Genomic DNA, 25603 nt, shown 5'->3' with positions numbered 1-25603 from the left:
CGGACTATGTTGTAAGCCTAGGGCCTCGACCTGTATATAAAGGGGAGCCCCTGAGGTAGAAAGGCTAAGTTACAAGCTCTCGAGTACTAGGATAGCCAAGTTGCACCCTTGTAATCAAGATCCCACGCAACAACAAAATCAAGAAGGAAGTAGGCTATTGCCTCCATGACAGGGGCCGAACCTAGGTAAATCCTTGTCTCTCGATTCTGATCAACCCCATTAAGCTACTACCTCGCAGCAATGGCCTCACGACTAAGTCCTTTCACGAGGACATCTGCCGTGACAAAACCACGACATCTTCAGAGAAAGGTACCGTGAGGATATCATTATCTTCTGCCGTGACTTGTGGAATGCTATTTGGGTTTCATCAAGTGCAAAATTATTTTCAACCGATGCCCCGTACAAAGATTTGTATTATTTGGTGATATCCACTCTTGATCTCCCCTGACCTTCGATCCGCCCCTTATCTTGTTGGAGACTAAAAATATAGTTCATCTCATGCCGACCATCGGCAATGAGTTGGAAGTAACGTGTATTATTGTCTCCCTTCAAGATGAAGTCGGCTTTAGATCTTTGGTAATATTTGATTTCCTCTTCACGCAGAAGACATGCAAATTTCTCATTTGATTGATTTTTCAATTCAATATCCTGTTGCAACAAGATGCGAGTCTCTGCGATTTTATCGAGGTCATCAATAATAGTGCTTAGGCGTTGCTTTTATTTTTGTACATCCAATTGATATGTTTCTCCCATCCAGAGAGGTGTCGCCGTGTGGCCCTTATTTTAAAGTTCAATCTTTGAATAGGTGTACGATCAATGGCGGGCATCTCCCGTACATTCTTTATTATGCCGTCAAAGCATTTCCGATGCAACCATCCAAATTCAAACTTGAAAGGGCGGTGAGTAGATGAGCTCATAGAGTTAGAATCAAGAGTGATAGGCACATGATTTGACGCCTCGATATGCTCTTGGGCCCGTACAGTTACCAATTACCATAGGGAACTTTAGCTCCCAGTCGGTATCCATGAGAACCCTATCGAGGTTCTTGTATGTCGGCACAACAAGGTTATTGGCCCAAGTGAATTGGCGGCCCGACATACCGACTCCCTGAAAATTCAAACTGTTAGTGAATGTATTGAATAGGAAAGGCCAGTGTATGTCAAAGAGGTCATTATATTTCTCTTCCTGATACCTACGGATATCAAAGTCCCTCCAATAAGCATTGGGTATGTGTTATCCTTAGACAAATTTACCAATTCCCTAAGGAAAGTAGATTTATGCTCATCTTGGGCAGCACAATACACTACGACCATGCTCCATGTAAAATTATCAGCTTTGTTTCGGAGGTGGAATTTGATGTGAAATTCACCAGTCGAAAAAGCTAACAAGTCCATGGTTGTGGTCTGTATCTCAAGTAAGATTCCTCCGAACCTTCCACGTGCTGGTAGACTATGTCATGTGTAGTCGAAACCACCTGATAGCTAGGTGATCATGGACATGTGTACGAAAGTCACATTTATCAGCCTAATTTTTTTCCACAAAATCGAGCCCATGGTCTCCAATAACCAACGTGTTTATGTTTAGCCAAGTCTGAAAGACCTCTGCTATTCCAGACCACGTCTCTCATGTGAAAATTCAGGTCGGGGTGGAAATCTTAGCCTTCTTGGGAGGTTTTTGTTTCTTTTTGGAGTAATAGGATTTAGATTTATGCAAGGATGTTGTGAAGTCACAAAAACTGGACCCATGTCTTGCATCCTCCAAACCAACCTCGGTAACCGCACCAACCAAGTTGGATAGAAGAAGACCATCATATGCGGCATATGCTTCTTGCTGTCTGCAAATGGCTTTGGACGGCGGATTGCTTAGCCATGCATGATCTTCCTTACAGCAAGAGTTGTGTCGTCTATAACGCCGGTGAGGAGGATGCTGATCATCTTTTGCTGGGCTGCTCCATATCCAACATAATTGTGCGTAACTCCAAACCAAATCGGGCTTCCTAATATCGCTCCAGCCGTGGTAGTTCCTTCGTGAACTGGTAGACAATAACTAGGACGAGTGTGTTGGAAATATGCACTAGAGGCAATAATATCGTATTATTATATTTCTCCATTCATAATTAAGATTTAATATTCTATGCTATAACTGCTATGATCCTGGAATATGTGATTCAGTGGAAAACTCAAATGCACGTGTGGAATAATAAACGATAAAATAAGATTCCTAATCTTGCATGTAAGACTAGCTCAAGTGTTGTTAGTGATCATGTTTTCCGAATCTTTGCATGTCATTAAGTGTAACAAAATTCCTAAAACAACATTAAGAGTATGACGTTAGAAGAACGATCATATTGAATCAACGCAAACTTGTATATTATACTTTGAGATAATATCGTCAGAAGTCAATTGTTATAACACATAGTATTAACGTGTGATTTAGTTCCTTAGACCGAGAGTATCGTAGTCCCTTCGTACCATATGATGAACTTTGGGGTTGCTCAAGTCATCTGTAACACAGTGATCATAACGACAACTTACAGGTTCATCAGAAAGTTTGACAAGGGACTAAGTCGAGAGTGGAATTTGCTCCTCTGGCGATGGAGAGATATTCTTAGGCCCTCTCGATGTGATGGCATCCATCATCGTCTGGCCATACACAAGTGATTATGTCATGGGGATGCCAGAACATTTCAACAAGAAAGAAGAACAAAACCGGCAACAGAAGACCGGTATAGTGAACATTTGTATGACTCAGGAGGATATTGATATATCTTACCTCGGGTTTTGTAAAGTATCGCGAAGCAAAGGGAATAACACATGATAACCAAAGGTTCATTTGAATCTCATTCGCGTACTCATAGGGATCGATATGGACGTCCACGGTTCCGCTATCAGTCACTGAACAAAGAGATTTTGTTCATGTCTATGTTTTACCGAACCTATTGGGTCACAAGCTTAAGGTAATCATGATCTGCTGAGTGTTAGTAGGAATGGGGAGTATCGAGAATATATTTGTGAAATTGTTTCGTTAATATTATAAATAGTTTTGAGAGGAACCGAAAGAGTTCATAGTTTATCGGACAATATCGGGTATTGTCGATAAATAATATATATGTGAAAAATATTTTCGAAGATGTTAAATTAATAATAAAAGGCTCTAATAATACTTATGAGGCTTTTATATTTAATTTAATATCAACAGGTCTTAAGGTGAAAGAAGAATTGGACCACAAAGGCCCAATAGGGGGAAGCGCCCCCCTTATCCTCTTTGGGAGGCCGAATTCGAGTGTGTGTGTGTGTGGGAGGGGGGGGGGACTCCTCCTCCCCTAGGCTGGCACAAGGAGAGGAGTCCTTTCCTTCCTTGTGGCACTCCTCTCTCTCCCCTCCAACCTATATATACTAGAGGTATTGGCACCTTTTGAGCATACAAGTTTTGGATCCTCCTCTAATTTCTAGTTCTAGTTCTAGTTGATCCTAGTTAAACAATTAGAGGTAGACCTAGATCATCTAATTCTCATAATTAGAAGTTCAGTGTAGTTTTAATCTCTTCCCTCTAATTCTTTGGCGAGTATTAGCTCTGGACGGCAAAGCGTTATCGGGTCATGAAGACCTTACGCTCACAACCCGTAGAGAGGTAAATAAGAGTCCAAGTAACGTGTACATGTCCACGTCTTGGCGTAAATTCAGGTTAGTTAGTTCTGGCCGCTGCATGTACTTCGTGGGATGGCATGAAACCAGTGCATACATCGTCATTGTAGTTGGGTTCAGGTGAACGTGGGATGGCGTGCCCGACAGACCTACTCGCCAGCTACTTTCTCTCGCTTTCAGTTGTGATCCAAGTCTCTGTACTGGACTGAATAATAGAAGAAACAGAAAAGGCTGCAAGTGTTGCACGCAGCGCAAGCTTTCGGTCTTCCGTTTGAGGGATTGTTTGTGGCGGTTCGCGGGATTGTTCATCTACGGTCGAGGGACTTTAAATACGATTTACACCGACTTGTCTTCTTCTGCTTCAACTCGGAGTCGGTAACGATCTGATCCAAACCATTTATGGCATCTTCATACTGTTGATCGTAAAGTGACATTGTTTTATTTTCTACCACGTTTTCTAACAGAGTGTACCTTGGGTTGAGATAAATAAGTTAACATCATGGTCGTCTTAGTGGCTTGGACAATAGCAAAACAGTAAGTTCTTTGATAACAAACTAACTCCATTGATTGTATCTTAGACAATAAAATGTCGATGCACTCAATTGGTCTAAACCGGGCAATAAGAGCAACTCTCATTCTAATGAGGCGAGTCATTTCGTCCGCCCGCGTCCGTTTGGGTCGACGTGGATAAAAGTGGCGGCCCAACGCGCCGACCCAAACTCAAATCGTATTCGCCTGGCGTCTGCGCCGACCCATTTCCAGCCCAAAATTGCGCCTGGAATGCGTCAGCACGGACGCGAAGCGGACGCGCCGCGCGACTCCTCGCCGTCCGCCGCGTCCCCACCTGGTGGCCACCCAATCGCCACCGGTCGCCTTATTTATGACGGCCACCGACAGCGGGCCCACGCGTCAGTCAGTGGAAGCGTCCTTTTTTAACCACGCGTGCGGCGGGGCCGGCCTCATCCACTTCTCCCATCCACATCTGGCCCCCACCACTCCCTTTGCTTCCTCGTCGGCGACCGCAAATCCTAGCGCGCCCATGGGCCTCTTCGGCAGCAGCAATGGCAAGGGCAAGGGCACCCCTGGCGCCTCGTCCTCCCGTGCTCCCCTTCCCCCTCCTCCTCCGGCAGTGACGCGTTTCCGCCCTGGTCGCCGGCGCCTGCACATCCCGGTGCATCAAGCGCGGTGGCACTGGGAGTACTGGCAGCCACTGCCGTACCCCGATATCACGCTGCCGCACCGTTGGCATCTGGATCCGCAGCGGATCCCGGTGCCGGCGATTCCGCGTACCCAGCGGGTGCACGACGACGAGGTGCGCAGGCGCCGCGCGCAGCTCACGCCGGAGCAGCGGCAGCTGCCAGAGTACACCGCCGACTCCCCCAACTGGGAGGTGTAGTTTGCCCTCGAACACGAGGAGCAACGACGCTCGGATGTCGACGCCGTCCCGCCGCCGTTCCCACCGCCACCCCCGCAGGTAGAGGCGGAGGACGTGGAGGCGGAGGCGGAATACCAAGCCGCCCTTGAGGAGGCCCTGCAGCATGCGCTGGAGGCTAGCCGCCTCAAGGAGGACGCGCACTAGGATGGGCTGGAGCAAGCCCTTGCCCTGTCGGCGGCGGGGGACTCCGTCCACACCCCGCTCTTCGTGCCGCCACCGCCACCGTCGCCGCCCGTCCAGCCCAAGCCGGAGCCGGAGGAGGCCTACTCGTGGACGGGCCAGTACCGTGAGTGGGTGAGCGCGCCTCCCGTCCACTTCGCCGTGACGCCGGCGGAGGAGGCAGCCCACCTCGAGTGATGGAAGGAGCGCTGGCTCCGCCAGGAGCAGGCCGACGGCGAGGAGCAGATGCGCTACGAGGCCATGCTCCAACGCGACACGGAGGCGCTCCGGCTCGAGGAGGAGGAGGAGGAGCACGCGTGGCTTGCAGCAATGCCGTCGCCCCAGCAGACGTCGGAGGAGGCTGCCCTGGCAGCGTACCAGGCGGCGTTCGGGTGGGCTGGCCCTGCTCCGGTCTTCATCGACCTCACCGACGACGACGGCGTCGAGGGCAAGGGCAAGAGCAAAGCCGACGACGTCTAGGGCAGCGTGTGGGGCGGCAACAGGCGGGCGCAGACTTTTTTTAATGTTTTATTTAATGTTTATTAGATTTAGGTGGACTTTGGCCGGCGTTTGACCGGCCGCTTTATGTTTATTTATGTTTATTTCATGCAACTTGTTATCTTTTTCCATGGCGGCACATTTGGGTCGGCCTCCCTGTTGGGCGGTCAAGCCGACCCATTTTAAAATGCGGACGCGCACGTCCGCCTGGCCGACCCAAAAGGACAAAAAGCAGACAAAACGCGCGTCCATTTGGGTTGGCCCGTTGGAGTTGCTCTAAACGCACGAGGTCGTTCGCCTAGGGTGGCTTTTGTCTTAGCTTTTTGCCTTCTTTTGTTCCTTTTGTTTTTCTTGCCGAGACTTTTTTTCAAGAAAAGTTTCTATCTATTCATTTTCGATCATGGCGGTACAGCGAACATTCTAAAAAATTAAAAGTATATCCAGTTCCGTAGACCATCTAGCGACGACTACAAGCACTGAAGCGAGCCGAAGGCGCGCCACCGTCATTGCCTCTCATTCGCCGGAGCCGGACAAAACTTGTGTAGTAGACAGTCAGGAAGTTGTCGTGTTAAGGCCCCATAGGACAAGCGCAGCAAAATAGCACCCGCCGCCTATGAAGAGTAGCGTAGATCGAAAAGATCCAACCTGAAAAAACACGAACGTAGATGATGTACGATCAAAACCGAACAATCCACCAAAGATAGATCCGCCGAAGACACATCTCCACACGCCCGGCTATGATGCTTAGACCACCGGGATGGGGGCGGAGCCGGGAGAATCTTATTTCATCTTTAGGGAAACGTTGTCGTCTCATCTTCCTAAGTAGAACACAAACCCTAACAAAATTCAAAAAAGCATATGAAAACAAAGCCCTTCTGCTAGCAAGGGCCGGGATCCACCGGGCCGCCATGATTCTAAGACCATTAGAGACGAGGCGGACCAGCGCCGGCGCCGGCGGAAGGCTGAGGAACCCTAGTATTTTCTTAGAGAAGGAGGCTGGTGAGGCAAGCATTAATTTCTTTCTTGGTAGGTCGTTGCTATCTCTTACTCCCTTCGTTCCAAAATAGATGATCCAGCTTTGTACTAATTTTAATATAAAATTGAGTCATCTATTTTGAAACGGAGGGAGTACCTTCTATATTAATCACACAGTTCTTTAGCATGGTTTTGAAAAAAAGTTCTGCCAATCAAGCAAACAATAATACTCCCTCTGATCCACTTTGTACTAAATCAGAGGCAATTAATATGATCAGAGGGAGTAATATAAAAGGGGGAAACACAGAAGTTGCTATGTAAACCCTGTAATTCAAAGAGGCCCAGTCGTCCAGCGTCCGCCGCCGGTCGTCTACCCTGTGATTCCGGCGAGAACATTTCTGTTCCACGTGTGCAATAGGTGAAGGAACCAGCCCTTGCAAAAGAAAAAAAGTGGAGAAACCAAGAACTGTGTGCACACCTCTCCTGCCAGGAAGGTTCCCGAGGCCCCCCCTCTGAATACAATTGAATTGAATATGATCTTGTCTCATGAGCAATTTTTTTTTTTTGCGAGGGTCATGAGCAAGTTGTTAACTAGTGTAGAATAATATAAGTGCACTTGGAAGCATAAAACATTCACGTGAGTTCCACGTCGAAGAGAGGAAGATATCCTATTTTTTTTAAGGGAATTCTGTCTAGTTCTTTGAGGGAGCTGCTACGCGTCTGCCGGTGGATGTTTAGTAAACATCCACCACCTTGACAGCCGTCAGATCTTCGTGCGCGAGTCGTCCGATCTAACTCCTCGCGCACGCGCGTCGCCTTCCCCGACACATTAATTCCCGAAACAACAAACCAGTTGCAGAAACAACAGTTGTGTTGCAGAAACAATTCCTGAAACAATGATCGCGTTGCAGAAAACAATTCCCGAAACAATGACTGTGTTGCAGAAATAACTACTATGTTGTAAAAATTTGGAGATTGCAAGAACAATTCCTGAAACAACGGCTGGGTTGTTGCAGAAACAACTACCATGTCGCAAAAATTTGGAGATTGGAGGAACAATTCCTGAAACAACGGCCGGGTTGCAACAACAATTCCTGAAACAACGGCTGCATTGCAGAAATAACTACCATGTTGCATGCGTCAAAGCACGTCGCCGCCGACCGCAACAGAGCAGCAGCGCCGCCGCTCCTGCTGCTGCAGAAGCACGCCGACGAGTCGTGCCTCGCCTGAAAAGTGAGTTGAGGTGAGCGAGCCCGCGGTTCCGCGTCAGAGCCTCGCCCTGCACAGATTTGCAACCTGGATGCTCCGCCACCTACTTGCTCCCTTACAACGGCGACTAGTCCGGCAGCGCATATGAGGCTCTGTGATGGGCGATTGATGAGATATGAGAGGAAGGATAGATGGAGAGATGGAGATGGTGCTAGAAAGGAAAGGATAAGACGCGTGGATGTGGCTGTGAGCAATCGAACGCATCGAACGAGATAATAAGGTAGCACGTGAAGCGATGCGCGGGCACACTGGGACACGCGTCGTCCTGTGATGCGGTAGAGAAAATCCACCGGTTGATCCTAAGCTTTTCCCATAATATAAATGCACTTGGAAGCATAAAACATTCACGTGAGTTCCACGTCGAAGAGAGGAAGATATCCTATTTTTTTTAAGGGAATTCTGTCTGGTTTTTTTTTATGGTTTTTTTTTAGGGAAGGGAATTCTGTCTGGTTGGTGTACTGGTACTGCTGAATTGGTGGTGTTCCATCCATGCTGTTGAAATTGCCAGAATGCAAGTTTCAGCCTCTGTTCAGGTGGCCCCGACTCTCCTGGGCCCAGGTAACATTTCCCATTTCTTTTCAAGTCGGCCCACCCTGACCCAGAGCCTTAAAATCTCAAATAAAAGAAATACATTATTCTATTTCTTTTCATCCCCCAAAATAATACGTGTACAGTACTCCATCCGTCCGAAGTTATCAAAATGGATTAAAAAAATGTATCTATAACTAAAATACGTCTAGATACATTTTTCTTTTATTCATTTTGATAACAAGTATTTCCGGACGGAGGGAGTACTATTTAGTCATGTGATTGTTTGCATATATAAATTACTCGTGGTTTCTTTTCTAGGCCTTGGGCTGGGCCGGGCTCTGGATGGGCCATGTTCTGCATGCTTATGCTTTGGCGGGCCTGATTCACTAGGGTTTGTACTGATCCCTCAAAGAAAAAACGTAGGGTTTGTACTGTAACTGTAGAAGCCTAGCCCTAGTGTTATCCATGGGCTGTCTTCAACGTTCAAAACCTGAACTGCCGGGGCTGGAAAGATGAACACATCTGGCTCTTCTTCCTGTGAACAGTCAAAAAGAAGCAGGCATCCATATTATTCCGTCATCATCTTTTCGCTGCACAGTAGTTTCAGCTTTTCAACTGAAGAATCAGAGCCCCAAGTGCAAAGTCGACTCAGCATGTCGATCAGTAAGCCGGCCGAAAAGAAATTTTCGAAAAGGATAACACAAAAAGGAGAGGGGGAGAGAGAGAGAAAATTCCTGGACATAATGCTTTTTTGCATTCCTTTTTCTTAAGAGCACATCATAGGCTAGCACACAGCCAGCATATTTACATTTTCAGAAAGAAGCACAAACATGGCACATTTCAGAGATCCATTTTTTTTTTCTTTTTCTCCTTCTCTTTCCTGCCTCTTTTCCTACTGTTTCTCTTGTTTATATCAAGCTTCAAAACACACTTGATTTTAACATTTATCTGATGACGACGACGATGACGACGATGATACAGATCCACCAAGGGCTTGCATCATTAACCAGACCCTTGGGGATAAAACCAAGAATTCCTTCTTGGTCATCTTTTCCATGAGGTGACACCGACCGCCACATTGCTGACCTGAATCAGACGCAGACAAATTCAGTAAATTACACAGATAATTTCTTTGCCATAACTAGCGATGAAAATAGAGGGTTTTAGTAGAGTGTTAGCTAGAGATGAGGCTGGTTACCAGTTTGCCCTTGTCGTTCATTGTCCTGGGATTCTCCACGAGAACTGTCTGAGGCCGGGCATGGGCATCCTGCAAGTAGCACGGACAAAGTTTAGCTAGAGAATAAAGCCGGCTGGCGCCGCCATCAACCTTTGACAATAAGATTCAGATTGTTTGGCCGATGATCGATTCCAATGGACCACACTGCACTGGTACGTATGTAATTTTCACACAATTTGATAAAACGGATGGTCCAGAGAATTTGATAACACGAATGGTCCAGAGAATTTGAATGCTAGTCTGTGGTACGTACGTAGCTAATCATCTATATTATTCTCAGGTACTTGCCTATCTGAGCTGTGGGAACTGATTCCATGACGAAGCCATGGAGCAACCTGAACCTACCATAGTGGTGATTTTTTCAAGAAATTTTGATGCAACAGGAGAGGGTGATCGCACAATGCATGGCCCCATGTAGCTTTGGACCACACAAATATCTTTATAATCTGATTCTTTGTGCGGGAAACCGTGCCGACTAGTAGCTACAACGTCGCGTTCGAAAATATCACATGGCATTCTAGACATGCATAGACATATAGCCTCTAAGAGAAGTTAGTTTTCAAAGATCAGGCCACTGATTACGGGAGGCATAGTAAGATTTAGCTAGTGCGATCGAAGAAGGCGCGGGCGCTTACCGGAGGAGCCGAGGAGCCCTGGGCTCTGACGGGGTTGACGTGGTGGCACGTGGCGCACCCCACGGTGGAGGCCCCCGGCGGGTACATGAGCGTCGTCCGGCAGCCACCGCACTTCAGGTGGGCGTACTGGCTCGCTGCCAAACCATATGTGAATACCAATGTCAGTCCAGTTCAATGCAACAAGCAGCTTAGCTAGGTGATGAATGCAGCTCAGTTGCAGCAGCAGCCCAGGAAACATGACTGGTGTGAGTGAGTAGCTGCAGAAATGATTAAGCAATACCTGATCTTGTGGAGTTGAGCATGTTGCATCGGGAGCAGCGTACGTTGGCTGCGCCGCGGTTGTAGAGCACCAGGCTGAAGCAGCCGTTGCAGATGAGCTCCGACATGGCCGCTGTCTCCGTTTGGTAATTGACCGACGAGGTGCACCTAGGCATGCCTGCAGATTACATCCGTCGTTGTTAACGACACGCACACATACACACATTGATTCTGCTTACGTAGGAGTATATATATATATATATATGCAAATATGCAATGCATGCTCGATCAGTACAACTATATATGTAGCCATGCATGCATCATCAAGAAAAGAGCCGCAGAAGGCTATAGATAAATTTTGCAGAAAGAAGTATTCCTATTGTATTTCCTGGCAGCTACATGCATGCCTACATCATATCGATCTAGGAGGATCGACAGCATTGAGACGTACCAAGCAAAGAACCCAACAAGCGGCTTGCTCCGATCGCCGAAGCGCTGAGAGAGAGGTGCGTGGGAGAGAGGGGGAGGTGGAAGAAGTACGTAGCCAAGGAAATGAGAGATGAGAGAGAGCTGGGCGAACTCCACGGTGGCAAGAAACGTCTCGGGGGCGTGCAATTTATGGGCGAGGGATGGCCGGGTGATGGATGGATTTGCTGGATAGGATATATTCGCGGAATCCGAGAAACCGCCGGGCCGGGTCGGCGACGATGGTGGAAGGGATGGATGCCTTTCGGATATGGCCGAATTGCTGTCTCTGCCCCCTCCTCCAATTCCATACTTCGAGAGAGAGAGATTGCTTTGGTTCGTTTCTCTCCCTATCGTCGAATCTTTCCTTTCTCACTCCTACGCGACGCGCCAATAATTCATTCGTCGTTCATTCCTCCCGCCCGCGGCTTGGTTTCCTTTCTTTCCGCTTCCTTTAGCTTACATAATTATTAATCTCCTATGCTAGTCTGATTCGATGCTCCATCCTTTGTTCTTCAATTGAGCCCGCTGCGTTTGAGTTCCGCTTGGGCGCGCGTCCCCCCTCCAAGTCCCAACTAACCAATCAACTTCCCAGCTGTTTATCAAAAAAAAAAACCCAACTTCCCAGCTGAATTCGTTATTGTTACTCCTACTGTTGTCAGTTAAAGCAACTCTAGCTGATCCCCTACGACCGGTTAGAGAAAAAAATCCGTTACCCTCCTCTAACCGACACCTAGCCGAAGCCCAGAAATATTTTAGAGGAGTTAATTTTTTACTTGAGTGGCACAGAACTTTTACATTTACTCCTCACGGCTGCGGATTAAAATTCAACTCTGCCTCTCCACCTCTCCTCCACCCAATCCCAGCCGCCCAATCTACGCCGGCGAGTCCCGCACCCACTCCGGCACTGATAATGGTTGGATGCCACTACCGCCGCTCCCATCGACCATCCACAACATAGATCCGCGCCACCACAAGTGGTCCTGAGGCCGTGGCCGCGCCGCCGCTTCTTCTTCCCGCGGACGCCTGCGCCGCCTCTCCAAGCTCCTGCCGCCGTCGTCGCCGCCACAGAGGCAGTACATCGGTGTGCAGCTGTGGAATTGGGGAGTGTGGGTGGCCGACATAACCGACTGACACACCTACAAGAAAATCTTGATTGGATCCTCCCATTCCGCCGGCAGCGCGGACAAATGATATCATGTTCGTCCGCCTGCTCGGCACCGACGTCCACCGAGACTTTCCTTTTAAAGAGATGCCACGACTGGAGCCCATCGACCCGCGGGTGGTCTCCGCACGGGAGAGGAGGGAGGACCGGGAGGCTCGGAAGCGCATCGTGGCGGAGGCCACGAATGAGGCGTACATGGCGGAGCTCCGCCCCCATCAAGGCATAGCGCCGATTTTACGAGAAGTTAGCGGCTAGGGGGCGGACGTTATCATTCTGTCTAGCGACGACAACGATAGGGGCGAGGATGGTGGCGACAACGGCCAAGGCCCCGACCCGATGATGAGTGGGCTGATCAGAGGCGATTGGAAGAAGCTCGCCCAAAAGATGGATATGAATTAGTAAGTTTCGATTAGTTTAGTCTAAGTTTGGGTTAAGTTCATCTAAATGTCAATGTAAAATATTATATATGAATCGGCACCGAATTTAGTTTTAGTAGCTTTTATACATACTTGTTTGAATCAAATTTGTGTTTGTGTGCACCGAATTTGTGTTTATGCCACTCAATTCTTTTTTACTCGGCCAAGTTTAGAGGATCCGCTAGAAACGGCCAAAATTTAGAGGAGTAAAAATACTCCACTAAAGGATACTCAGTCGTTTACTCTAAATTTTAGTGGATCAATTAGAGTTGTTCTTAGTATAGTTAGCGCTGACACGAGTGGTTTTCAGATGTGCCATACGTACAACTTGCACCCATGAAAAAGACAAACAAAGGCATGTTTGGAAGGATTTTTGCCTCGCTTGGCATGGTGAAGGAGTCAGAATACTACCAGCGAAGCACACTACACTCGTGGTAAGCAATCCAAACTTAATGAAAAGGAAAAATAATACCACCAGCGACAGTGCACCCTATGGACAGGATTAGCCTCCGCGTTGCCTCAACGACGAGTATGGCACATGCCCTGCCAATTTGCGAGCAACACACGAAGGTCGCCTCACCGCTGCCATCTTCGAAGTACCTGGACTTCCATTGGCTCATTCAGGCGAGGACAAGGAGCGTGGAGGGGGGAAAGAAGACACTGTTGTTGTTGGGGTCTGTCGCCGCCCGAGTCGTCCAAGTGGAGCAATACGGGGTAGTGAGGCATTTTTTTCCTTTGGTTGATTAATTTTTCATAAAAGCATTTTGTCTCATCAAAGTATATATGCGGCCTACTCTGGCTTGTAATGTAGCTTGAACTATCTCCTTAATGAAAATGCGGGCAACTCTCTTATGTATTCTTGAAAATTCATGTCTTCTCTGATCTGACGACCTTACCACCGGCCTCTCTAGATGGTTTCATGTTGATGCAAATTCGATCTGCATATGCAGAGCCGAAGCCCCTCTCGAAAATAAAAAAAAATGCAATTTCGGATGAAAGAATCATGATTGACCTATCTAAATTATTATCCATGAGAATCTACAAAAAGAGGGAAAATATGAGAACAATAATGGCAGCATTAGTAAAGCAAGTAACGAACACACGCTTGTTTGAGATTCTAGATGGAGATGGAGGGTGATGGCAGGATGGAAGATGCATCTATGCTGCACCGAAAATCAGTTGCCACGTAGCCGTTTGCAAGCCAATCGTGTAGTGCTCTTTTGGCTTTCAAGGTCGGTAATGACACGTCGGCGTTTGCTGGTCGTGTCAAATCAGCTAGCACGATGTCAAAGTCCACGTGGATGGCCGGTATTGCATCCAAGGGCCATGCTGCACGACCAGAGGCATCCCCATCCGTCACCAATCATGCGCTGATGCATCTTGGAAAAAGCAGAAGATCGACGTCAAAACTGAACAGGACATCGGGGTTCACAAGGGACCATTCCCCATCTGTTTCCTTGGCACTCCCGCGTTTTCCTGGTTTCTACGGATTGTTCAAATCGATTTTGATAGCAGTCTAGGATTTTTTCTTTCTGGCTAGCAGTATTTTTTCTGGCTGATATTATGTTTTCATCGAATGTTGCTCCACCGATAATTTATTGGAGCAGTCAATTTCCTTTGGCACATGCATTGCTGTTACGGTTTGCTTGGAGGAGGGGGTTTAAATCTCTATGTCCCCTCCGGCTTAAGAGGGATGGCAGAGGGATAAGACGATGATGGCATCTTCAACATGGACCCTGCCCGGCTTTGGCGAGGGAGGGGCGATGACAGCAGTGTGTTTTCAGCTCGCTTAAGTGCTTGTAGTCGTCGTTAGGTGGTCTAAAGATCTGTATGTAATTTTTTATTATTTCTAATGTTCATTGTACTACCATGATGCAAAATGAATGAAAGTTTTCTCGAAAAATAAATCATCCGCATACGTTCGGACCATGCGGTCTGGATGTGTTTTGACATCACGTGGGCTTGTATCGGTCCGCTTAGCGGTCGGGTGCATTTTTTTCGCAATCCGGAGACAAAGTGGTGGTGGGAGGGGGGGGGGGGGTTGCGGGCTTCTAGACCATTGTCACGTCCGCTTCTAACTGCCCTGGCCCACCCAAAAACCTCCTCCATCGTCCGCGTGCTTTCCTGCCCGGCGCCAGCTGACCGCATTCATGCCGATGGCAGCGGCCGCTCCGCATTAACGCCAACCCAGAGCGGACGGAACCTCTCACTAGCGTCGGCATTGAAGTGGCGCGACGGGTAAGAGAGCGCCGCCCGCTACAAGCCCGGCTGAACACACCTCCTAGCGTGCCTGGCTGAACAAGCCTCCTCGCTTGCATCCATTAAATCCGCGCATGTGCCAAGAAACCTACCCCAGCCAGATGTCCGTTCGCGAACCGGTCGACACTAAACACAATGCCGGTTGGCTCCTCGCGTCCGCCGGCTATTTAAACAAGGCCAGACGTCGGGCAAGAACCCACCACACCTCCGCTCCCCATCTCCTCCTTGCACCATATTCTCCACACTATCCATGGCAACCGGCGAGCAGGAAGAGGGGTTCTCCGGCATAAAAGCCGACTGGGTGGCCCGTCAAGCCAGCCGGATATGAGTTAGGAAACTCGCTGGTCGACCTCCCTCGCCACACGAGGCTGTCATTACCATGGCGAGGCTGCAGGCTAGCGTGCGGAGGAGCAACTGGTCGCTCCAAGCCGGCACATGGTTCAGCAAGTCGCCGCTCCAAGCCAGCTCGCGGAGGAGCACGACGGCACGAGAAAAGTTGCTGACATGGACGAGGCAGTGTCATACTGCTCCTCCCGCGTCATCCACCGCAACTTGCGTGGAACCGCGCCTTGCCGATGGAGAAAGAATTCGACGTCGTGGAGATCAAAGAGGCGGCTAGCACGTCCGAGGCCGTCGTTGACAGTGTGGAAAAGTAGATCATGGGAGGCCGCCTCCGATTGTGTCCCACGAAGGCCCCAACCAGCCCACGTGCACAACCAGTGTCTTGCACTCTTTGCAGGCCACCTTTGCCCCCGCCCCAAAAACCAACCCTGGTCCGTGCTTCATGGAAGCGGAGGCCACTCCGATGAGCAGCTCAGCCGTACATAGGGAAGGCATGGGAGTAGTGGAGGCTATTCTTCCCATCTCGCTGAAGCATATCCTTCCAAGGCATCCGACAGTCCGACAGCGGGCTGCCGGACATGGAAAAGACATGTCAGCGAAGGGGCCACAGAGGGCTGCTGAGGGTCAGGGGCTTCATTTTACACGACTCACGGCTGGCCGGAGATGGGGAATGGGCGTCGACGCTCATTTTAGTCTAGGTTTAGAGTCTGATCTAGTTGAAAGATGTCTAACTGTAATGAATTTGCTTCAGTTTAGATGAAAAGCATCTAGTTTTATGTAAAAAATGTCTGGTTTGTTTGAGTTTGAATCAAATTTGTTTATTTTCATTTGAAATGTAACTGAACATATGCAGCTAGCTTTGGATGGACGGCTCCCGCATCTATGTCTTCGGACTAGTCCCCCTGTTCGCAGACGAATGTCGGAGCAAATTTGTGGGTCAGTGTTGGAGATGCCTTGATGGTCAGGTTTTGGTGTCGCTTGGATATAAATAAGGACTGAGGATTAAAAGGAGGACGTGAACCATGACTAGCGGGATGGCAGGCAACCTCTGCACCATGTTGAGAAAGGTCGCACCACGGATGCGAAGAGAAAATTATCAGAGGAAAATGGAAGAGGAGCTACTGAAAAAGGTTTCGCGCCCCGCTTTATAAATAAAGCAACAACATGATATAACAACACCGAAACGGAGGTCCGCAAGAAAATAATAAGTGCAACAAGAAAGGAAAGAAATAGTACTAGCTGGGGGCAACAACAAACAAGCCTGCAAAAGAAACATAACATAACAAGGTCTCAAGGCGGGTAAATGATCAAAAGTAATCTGGACACCACCTCCTTGTACTTCCTTGTCAACTTGTCAATGGCCGTCTTATCCCACTGCTTGGAGAGAGGCTTCCACAACAACAAAAATTCGCATAATTTGTAAATGGCACCAATGGCCCTAGAAGGGTATATATGTTCTATGATAAGTTTATTTCTATCGCACCATTGGGTCCAAGCCAAGGTTCCAAACTTCACCCACAAAATTCTGTGAATCGGACCCGAGTAATTAACCATGACTTGGTGCCAATCAGGGAAGTTGGTTGGGTACCAACTATTGCCCTAAACTTCCTTGAAGCAACTCGGCATAAACTGGGCATACACACTAGAAGAAAATACGCTCCAGGTCCTCATCCACCCCACACAACGGGCATTGTCCATCGCTTGAGCCATTGCATTTGAGCACTTGATCACCCGAAGCCAATATACCCCTAATCAGCCGCCACCGGAAGATCTTGATCCTAGGAGGCAGACGCACCTGCCAAAGCTTAGTCAACTCATCCGACCCTATGCCCGCCGCTAGTCCATTGTGAAGTGACTTAGTAGAGAAATTTCCTGAGGGCTCCTATTTCCATGACATGAAATCCAGCACCATCAACATGGCAACACCTACCACAACAGAGGAGAGGGCTAACCACTCAATGGACTCTAGGGGGCGAAAGAGCGGGGGAATGAGAGGTTTTGGCCTGCCTCAGCAACTACCAAGGCCGTCGAGATGAATGGCTGCTCCGAAAGGTGAAGAGTGCTGGAAACTAAGAAGGAGTGGTTGGTTATCATGCCAACTATCTAATATAAAATAGTGTCAGTGCCTCTCTCCACCGTCGCCGAAGCCCTAGACGGAAAACCCGTTTGAGGGATTGAATGGCCTGCCAAAATTGAGAGCCTATGGTTGTGGAGCAAACGGCGAACGACTGCCTCTGAAGATATTTGGCCCTAATAAGGTATAAAAAGGCCACCATCTCTCTGGACAATGCACCAAATCCATTTGTTCATCGGTCAAATGTTCATGTGACAAGTAGAAGTGATGCCAAGACCCCTTGGTCTTTTGGCATGCAAATGTCCCGCCATTTGACCATATTGTATTTTTGTCTATCTGTCTCACCTTGTGAGAAAAATTGGATTGTTATTTGTCCATGTATGCACGGGCCCCCTTCTTGGAATAGGTATAGACCCATAGTAAACATTGGAAGGCTCTCCATGTAAGATATATTGAGAACTGATTTCCGGCCTTAGAGACCAATCTTCCGTGTCACAAATCGATCAATGAAAGGGGAGCTAGAAGTGGTTACATGACGAAGAGAGAAACAGGGGAATGAATAGTGCAAGTTGATGGAGAGAGAACTAGCGGAATGAATAGTGAAACAGTGCACATGAATAGTGTAAGAGCATCTCCAACACCGACCCTTAAATCGAACACATTATATGTTCGCGGGCTGGTCCTCATACACGGATATGGGAGCCGGCCATCCAACCTTGTCCTCTAAACCTCTGTCCCTATTTTTTCCTCTAGGCCTGCAACACTCAAAATAGTTATAGAAAATAGCACAATTTATCCATAAATAACATGCAAATATCCCTAGTACGATAATGCACTACTGTAGGATGCTGCTAACACGACACTACGATCAGAGACCCTTCAACGAAACTGTGTGCGATGCAATAATCGCAAACGGCGGTGTAAAAAACCGTCAAAAAAGGCGTAAAACATTTGTGATGATGGATGCAGCAAACACAGTTCAGATTTTAGTTGCGTGTGCGAAGCAGGGCATACGGTTGATCCAGACGAACTGTTTGCGATTAGATAGAATAACAGAAATGGGCAGCCATGTCAATGTGTGTGCGATATACGGCATACAGTTTGCTCCAATGAACTGTTTTCTATTAAGGAAAGCAACAGAAACGGTCAGCCACATCAAGGTGTGTGTGATATACGACATACAGTTCAGTCGAATGAACTGTTTTCGATTAGGAAAAAGAACATAAACGATTCAACTTAACAAGATGTGTGTGATACGCGCCAAAGAGGCCGGAGGTTAATTTGAGAACAAGTACACAGAGGTTAATTTGACACACATGGCTTATAAGTTTCACAGAAATCATATCACTTTTTTGGAAAACATTTAATTGCGTTGAATGTATATAGTGCTCCATCCTACAAGTTGACTTAACCTCGAGGTTAATGTTTTGAAAACATGTCGTAAAGTAATGGGATAGACCTTCATTCAAGCCAATCAACATGTGTTCAAAAAACACAAATTATCAAAAAGTAACGAGATAGACCTTCTTCAAGCCAATCAACATGTGTACAAAAAACAAAAAATGTCAAAAATTACAAAACAAGGACCTCAAGGTTAATTCAACTAATATGATGGAGCACTGAATACATTCAGTGCAATTAAATGTTTAAAGTGACCAATCACATTAGTTAATTTAACATCGAGGCCACTTCCCATCCGGTCACCCATCTGATGACTACTCAAGCCTCAGCACAATTAACTTGGGAGTTTTGTTAGATGAGCTCTCGGTAGGGAAGCTGGTCCTTGCTGTTGTAGGATCCCTCTTTGCATCCTTTATCGGGCACCCGGAAGACCGACTGTTGCCGCCCAATGGTCAATGCCACGTCCCTCGTGAATGTAGATGCTTCCCTCTATTGGATGAGTGGCAAACAGTTAATCAAGAAGAACTGTTTGCGATGATGCAGAACAAAAGAAACGGGTAACCAGATGAGGATGTGTGCGATATACGGCATACAGTTCACTAGGATGAACTGTGTGTGATTAGGCAACACAATGGAAACGGTTCAACTGAACAAGATGTGTGTGATACGCGGCAAACAGGTCCATAATAAATAATGTGTGCGAAGACCAATAATTACACAAACGAATGCTGCTAATAAGCCGTGTGATTTGCTCTGTCTACAGAAGAATAACATGTGTGTGTGTATGAAATAAACATCCAATTACATAAGTGACTATACAAATCATTCGCACATACCTGAAAAATACCACAACATGTCGGGTGCCATTCCATGATAGCATGCAAAGTTTCATGAATTTCAGACGAGTTTTGGATTTGCTACAATTTTAAAAAAAGTATCTCAATGTTTTGCCGGCAATCAACGATGCCCTGGTGTTCGAAATTCATTCCAATTTCTTGCATGGGACCTAAGCATGCACCCAAGGACAAAGATTTGATTTTTCAACCAATTTATATGCACTGGAGCATGTGCATGTAGTTCAAATTTGAATTATGCACATAAATGCATTGAAAACTCAATTAATGAATAAAAGTGTCCAAACGAACCCTGAAAAATCCCAAAAATTGACACAACACTCTTGTTGTTCTATGTTGACACGAGAAAAAAAATTGAAAGCAATAAGAGGCAATGGATATTGTTTCGTCCCCAAAGGTGGGACGTTCCCTACTGGAACCATCAGGCTTGTTGTGAGAAGCTTTGGTTTGTGAGAAGCATATCCCCAAACCTGCCCCAAATGGGACAAAAAAATTACCATGACATGCTGATGCTGCTCCATGATAGCATGCCAAGTTTCATGAATTTCAGACGAGCTTTAGATTTACTAGAATTTAAAAACCAGGTATCTAAATGTTTGTGGTTGAGTGACGGTGGCAGGGTGTTTGACATTCATTCCCACTTCTTGCATGGGACCAAAGCATGCAACCAAGGACACATATTTGAATTTTCAACCAATTTATATGCATTAGTGCATGTGCATGTAGTTCAAATTTGAATTATGCACATGAATGCATAGAAAACTCAGTTAATGTATAAAAATGTCCAAGCGAACCCCGAAAAATCCTAAAAATTGACACAACACTCCTGTTGTTCTATGTTGACACTACTAAAAAAATTGAAATTGATAAGAGGCAATGGATATCATTTCGTCCAGAAAGGTGAAACGTTCCCTACCAAAACCATCAGGCTTGTTGTGAGAAGCTCTGGTGTGTGAGAAGCATATCCCCAAACCTGCCCTAAATGGGATAAAAAAATTACCATGACATGTTGATGCCGCTCCATGATAGCATGCAAAGTTTCATGAACTTCAGACGGGCTTTGGATTTACTAGATTTTAAAACCCATGTATCTCAATGTTTGCGGCTGAGTGATGGTGACAGGGTGTTTGACAGTCATTGCCATTTCTTGCATGGAACCTAAGCATGCAACCAAGGACACAAATTTGAATTTTAAACCAATTTATATGCATTAGAGCATGTGCATGTAGTTCAAATTTGAATTATGCACATAAATGCATTGAAAACTCAATTAATGCATAAAAGTGTCCAAACGAACCCTGAAAAATCCCAAAACTTGACACAACATCCTGTTGTTCTATGTTGACATGAGAAAAAAATTTGAAAGCAATAAGAGGCAATGGATATCATTTCGTCCCCAAATGTGGGACGTTCCCTACTAGAACCATCTGGCTTGTTGTGAGAAGATCTGGATTGTGAGAAGCATATCCCCAAACCTGCCCCAAATAGGACAAAAAGTTTACCACGGCATGTTGATGCGGCTCCATGATAGCATGCCAAGTTTCATGAATTTCAGACGAGCTTTGGATTTACTAGAATTTAAAACCCAGGTATCTCAATGTTTACGACTGAGTGATGGTGCCAGGGTGTTTGACATTCATTCTCATTTCTTGCATGGGACCTAAGCATGCAACCAAGGACACATATTTGAATTTTCAACCAATTTATATGCATTAGAGAATATGCCTGTAGTTCAAATTTGAATTATGCACATGAATGCATAGAATACTCAGTTAATGTATAAAAATGTCCAAGCGAACCCCAAAAAATCCCCAAAATTGACACAACACTCCTGTTGTTCTATGTTGACACTAGGAAAAAAATTGAAATCAAGAAGAGGCAATGGATATCGTTTCGTCCAGAAAGGTGAAAGGCTCCCTACCGAAACCATCATGCTTGTTGTGAAAAGCTCTGGTTTGTGAGAAGCATATCCCCAAACCTGCCCTAAATGGGACAAAAAATTTACCATGGCATGTTGATGCCGCTCCATGATAGCATGCCAAGTTTTCATGAACTTCAGACGAGCTTTGGATTTACTAGAATTTAAAAACCAGCTATCTCAATGTTTGCGGTCGAGTGATGGTGGAAGGGTGTTCGACATTCATTCCCGTTTTTTGCATGGGATCTAAGCATGCAACCAAGGACACATATTTGAATTTTCAACCAATTTATATGCATTAGAGCATGTGCATGTAGTTCAAATTTGAATTATGCACATAAATGCATTGAAAACTCAATTAATACATAAAAATATCCAAATGAACCCCGAAAAAACGCAAAAATTGACACACCACTCCTATTGTTCTATGTTGACACTAGGAAAAAAATTGAAAGTAATAAGAGGCAATGAATATCATTTCGTTCCCAAAGGTGGGACATTCCCTACCGAAACCATCAGGCTTGCTGTGAGAAGCTCTGGTTTGTGAGAAGCTTATCCCCAAACCTGCCCCAAATGGGACAAAAAATTTACCCCGACATGTTGATTCCGCTGCATGATAGCATTCCAAGTTTCATGAATTTCAGATGAGCTTTGGATTTACTAGAATTTAAAAACCAGGTATCTCAATGTTTGTGGTTGAGTGATGGTGGCAGTGTGTTTGACATTCATTCCCATTTCTTGCATGGGACCTAAGCATGCAACCAAGGACACATATTTGATATTTCAACCAATTTATATGCATTAGAGCATGTGTCGGTAGTTCAAATTTGAATGCATAGAAAACTCAGTTAATGTATAAAAATTTCCAAGCGAACCCTGAAAATCCCAAAAATTGACACAACACTCCTGTTGTTCTATGTTGGCACTAAGAAGAAGAAGCAACGGATATTGTTTCGTCGAGAAAGGTGGAACGTTTCCTACTGAAACCATCACACTTGTTGTGAGAAGCTTATACCCAAACCTGGCCCAAATGGTACAAAATTTTTACCACGACATGTTGATACCGCTCCATGATAGCATGCCATGTTGATGCCACGACAAATCGAATGAAGCTGCTTCGGCAATGGTCGGCAACCCATGGCAAGAGAGTTGGCAATCGCCGAGAGTGTTCGAGCAACCGTCCATTCCTCCGCCGCATACCTTGCGACGATGGAGCCCGTCCAAGCCTAGATCGCGGCCACTCATTCCTAGCTTGTGACGGCCTTTTCCAAAGAGATGGCGGGCGCGGATGGCGAGATACTTGCCGAGTATGGTGTGATGGATTCCATGGAGCTCCTTCCCCAGGAAACCGTCGGGCACGAGCTGGATATGGAGGAGGCGCCGGATGATAGAGGCAAAGGTATCCCAATGTTTTGATTAGAAGGTGGCTATATTTTTTGTGGGAGTCGACCTTGACGATCCGACTATGAACGTGCGAGACGTCGCGCCTTAGCAATCACTAAACCAACTTCCGAGGGGTTATTGACCACATCAGAGCATGACCAACCTGACCACGAGGGTCTATTTTCCCGCGAGCAAATGAAGAACAAGCAAGAAATTGAGATTGCAATCTGGATATTGTGAATATAAGAGGAAAACTTTATTAATGAAGGTGGGGTTTTGTGACGCCTTTGTCTGGTCGTTGAACACAAACGAAGTATGCGAAGTTGCAGCTATGGCGAACTTTTAATTTAAACAAAACCCTAAAGTCTAAACGATGCCCTAAGGGCTGTATATATGGAGGAAGAGGGGGATAATTTCGTGAACCTTGGGGAAGGGGTCCGAAACCAACCCTATCTCTTGTTTCCCTACACATACGAACTCTAAAAACAGCCTATACTCAAGTATTTCGAAATTACATGTGTCTGGCCCAATTATAAGATGACGCAGCACCTAGAATAGCCTCTGGATGGAAGTTATGAAGTAGCATCTTGTATATTTCATCCAAGGCTTCATGCACTCATTATGGTGTCTTCAACGTCCTGAAATCATCACTTGTAACTCCGTTCTTGTTTCCCTTGCGCATGCCATTATCTCCATGCTTGTTCTTGCTCCAATGTTCATCCTTATCCAAGCTAGGCCTTTCATTTGTAAGCAAAACAAATGTATCCAATTTAGGCAGCATCATATTCTCATGAACATTAGAATCATTACCAAGAAACAAAAGTACCTGGTAATTTAATTGGCGTGCGTGAGCTCTAGTAATTGGTCTAGTACGTATAGCAGCAGGGCTGTGGGTGTAACAATGGTATTGATGTCCTCATCATCCTCCCCTTCTTGAAATGAAGTCGCCCTCGACGGAAGCTCATCTTCCTCATCCAAATAATGCTTCAAATCTGCAATGTTAAAAGTGGGACTAACCCCAAAATCTGCTGGCAGCTGAAGTTTATATGCTTTGATTTGCGCAAATCATGAAATCTATCCTTACACAAATGTAACCAAACAAGATCTCCAGGTGCAAACACAACATGTTTTCTACCCTTATCTCCAGCAAGTTTATATTTATCATTCATACGCTCAATGTTTTCCTTAGTTAACTCATGCATTTTTAAAATCAATTCAGCACGTTGTTTAGCATCAAAATTAACCTTCTCCGAAGATGGAAGAGGCAACAAATCAATAGATGCACGAGGTAGGAAACCACACACAATTTCAAAAGGGCACCTCTTAGTAGTAGAATGCAATGAACGATTATAAGCAAATTCAATATGAGGCAAGCATTCTTCCCACATTTTCTTATTGTTCTTCAAAACAGCCCTAAGCATAGTAGACAATGTTCTATTGACTACTTCAGTTTGTCCATCAGTTTGAGGATGACAAGTAGTACTAAAAAGCAGTTTAGTCCCCAACTTAGCCCATGTGGCAAAGAAATTTAGTATCACGATCTGAAACAATAATATTTGGCACACCATGCAAGCGAATAATTTCGCGAAAGAACAAATCAGCAACATTAATAACATCATCGCTTCTATGACTTGGTATAAGGTGTGCCATTTTCGAGAATCTATCCACGACAACAAATATGCTATCCTTCCCCTTCTTTGTTCGAGGTAAACCTAAAACAAAGTCCATAGATATATCCTCCCAAGGAACACTAGGTACAGGCAAAGGCATATATAAACCATGAGGATTGAGTCATGACTTAGCTTCTTGACATGTAGTGCAGCGAGCAACAAAACGCTCAACATCCCATCTCATCTTTGGCTAAAAGAAATGTGTAGCATGTATGTTGTCACGCCCAATATGCGACCCTATCCGAAAGGAACTCGAAGGTCCCACCAAGGATTGACCCGCATATTGAAACGCTTTTGCAAGGTGGATATCATTACATCAACATTACATAATAGATGGGGATACATACAAAAGGCATACAAATGCCGCAAGAGTACAACAATACATCATACATAAGCTCAGCATCCGACTACGGATGAAACACAAATAGAAGCTCAAACGACATCCACCCTGCTAGCCCAGGCTGCCGACCTGGAACCTATCCCCTGATCGAAGGAGGAGAAGCAGAAGAAGAACTCCAAAACAAGCACGCATCGCTCTCGCGTCAAGATCATCGCATAACCTGTACCTGCAACTGTTGTTGTAGGTAATCTGTGAGCCACGAGGACTCAGCAATCCCATTGCCATGGGTATCAAGACTAGCAAAGCTTAATGGGAAAGGAAGGGGTAAAGTGGTGAGGTTGTAGTAGCGAATAAGCATAATATGATGGCTAACATACGCAAATAAGAGCGAGAAGAGAGCAAACGGAACGGTCGTGAAACTAGCAATGATCAAGAAGTGATCCTGAACTCCTGCTTACGTCAAACATAACCCAAAACCGTGTTCACTTCCCGGACTCCGCCAAAAAGAGACCATCACGGCTACACACGCGGTTGATGCGTTTTAATTCGGATCTGTTGTCAAGTTATCTACAATCGGACATTAACAAATTCCCATCTGCCACATAACCGCGGGCACGGCTTTCGAAAGTTTATACCCTGCAGGGGTGTCCCAACTTAGCCCATGATAAGCTCTCG

At 46.1% G+C, this 25603-nt stretch overlaps 1 protein-coding gene across 1 annotated transcript; it reads right to left on the bottom strand.

The window, feature by feature from the left end:
- Nucleotides 1-9239: 9239 nt before the first annotated feature.
- On the bottom strand, nt 9240-11223 carry LOC123160062 (protein LOL4). The gene is made up of 5 exons (XM_044577883.1): nt 11093-11223; nt 10664-10819; nt 10384-10517; nt 9710-9778; nt 9240-9597 (listed from the first exon to the last, which is right to left on the bottom strand). Exons 2-5 carry the CDS (start codon nt 10815-10817, stop codon nt 9556-9558), a joined length of 399 nt encoding a protein of 132 aa, XP_044433818.1. The 5' UTR covers nt 10818-10819; nt 11093-11223; the 3' UTR covers nt 9240-9555.
- Between the last annotated feature and the right edge of the window lie 14380 nt (nt 11224-25603).

This window comes from Triticum aestivum, chromosome 7B (assembly GCF_018294505.1).
Source record: "Triticum aestivum cultivar Chinese Spring chromosome 7B, IWGSC CS RefSeq v2.1, whole genome shotgun sequence".
Taxonomy (NCBI): domain Eukaryota; kingdom Viridiplantae; phylum Streptophyta; class Magnoliopsida; order Poales; family Poaceae; genus Triticum; species Triticum aestivum.
The sequence above is the reverse complement of the archived record's forward strand: the minus strand, read 5'-3'. Positions and strand labels throughout refer to the sequence as shown.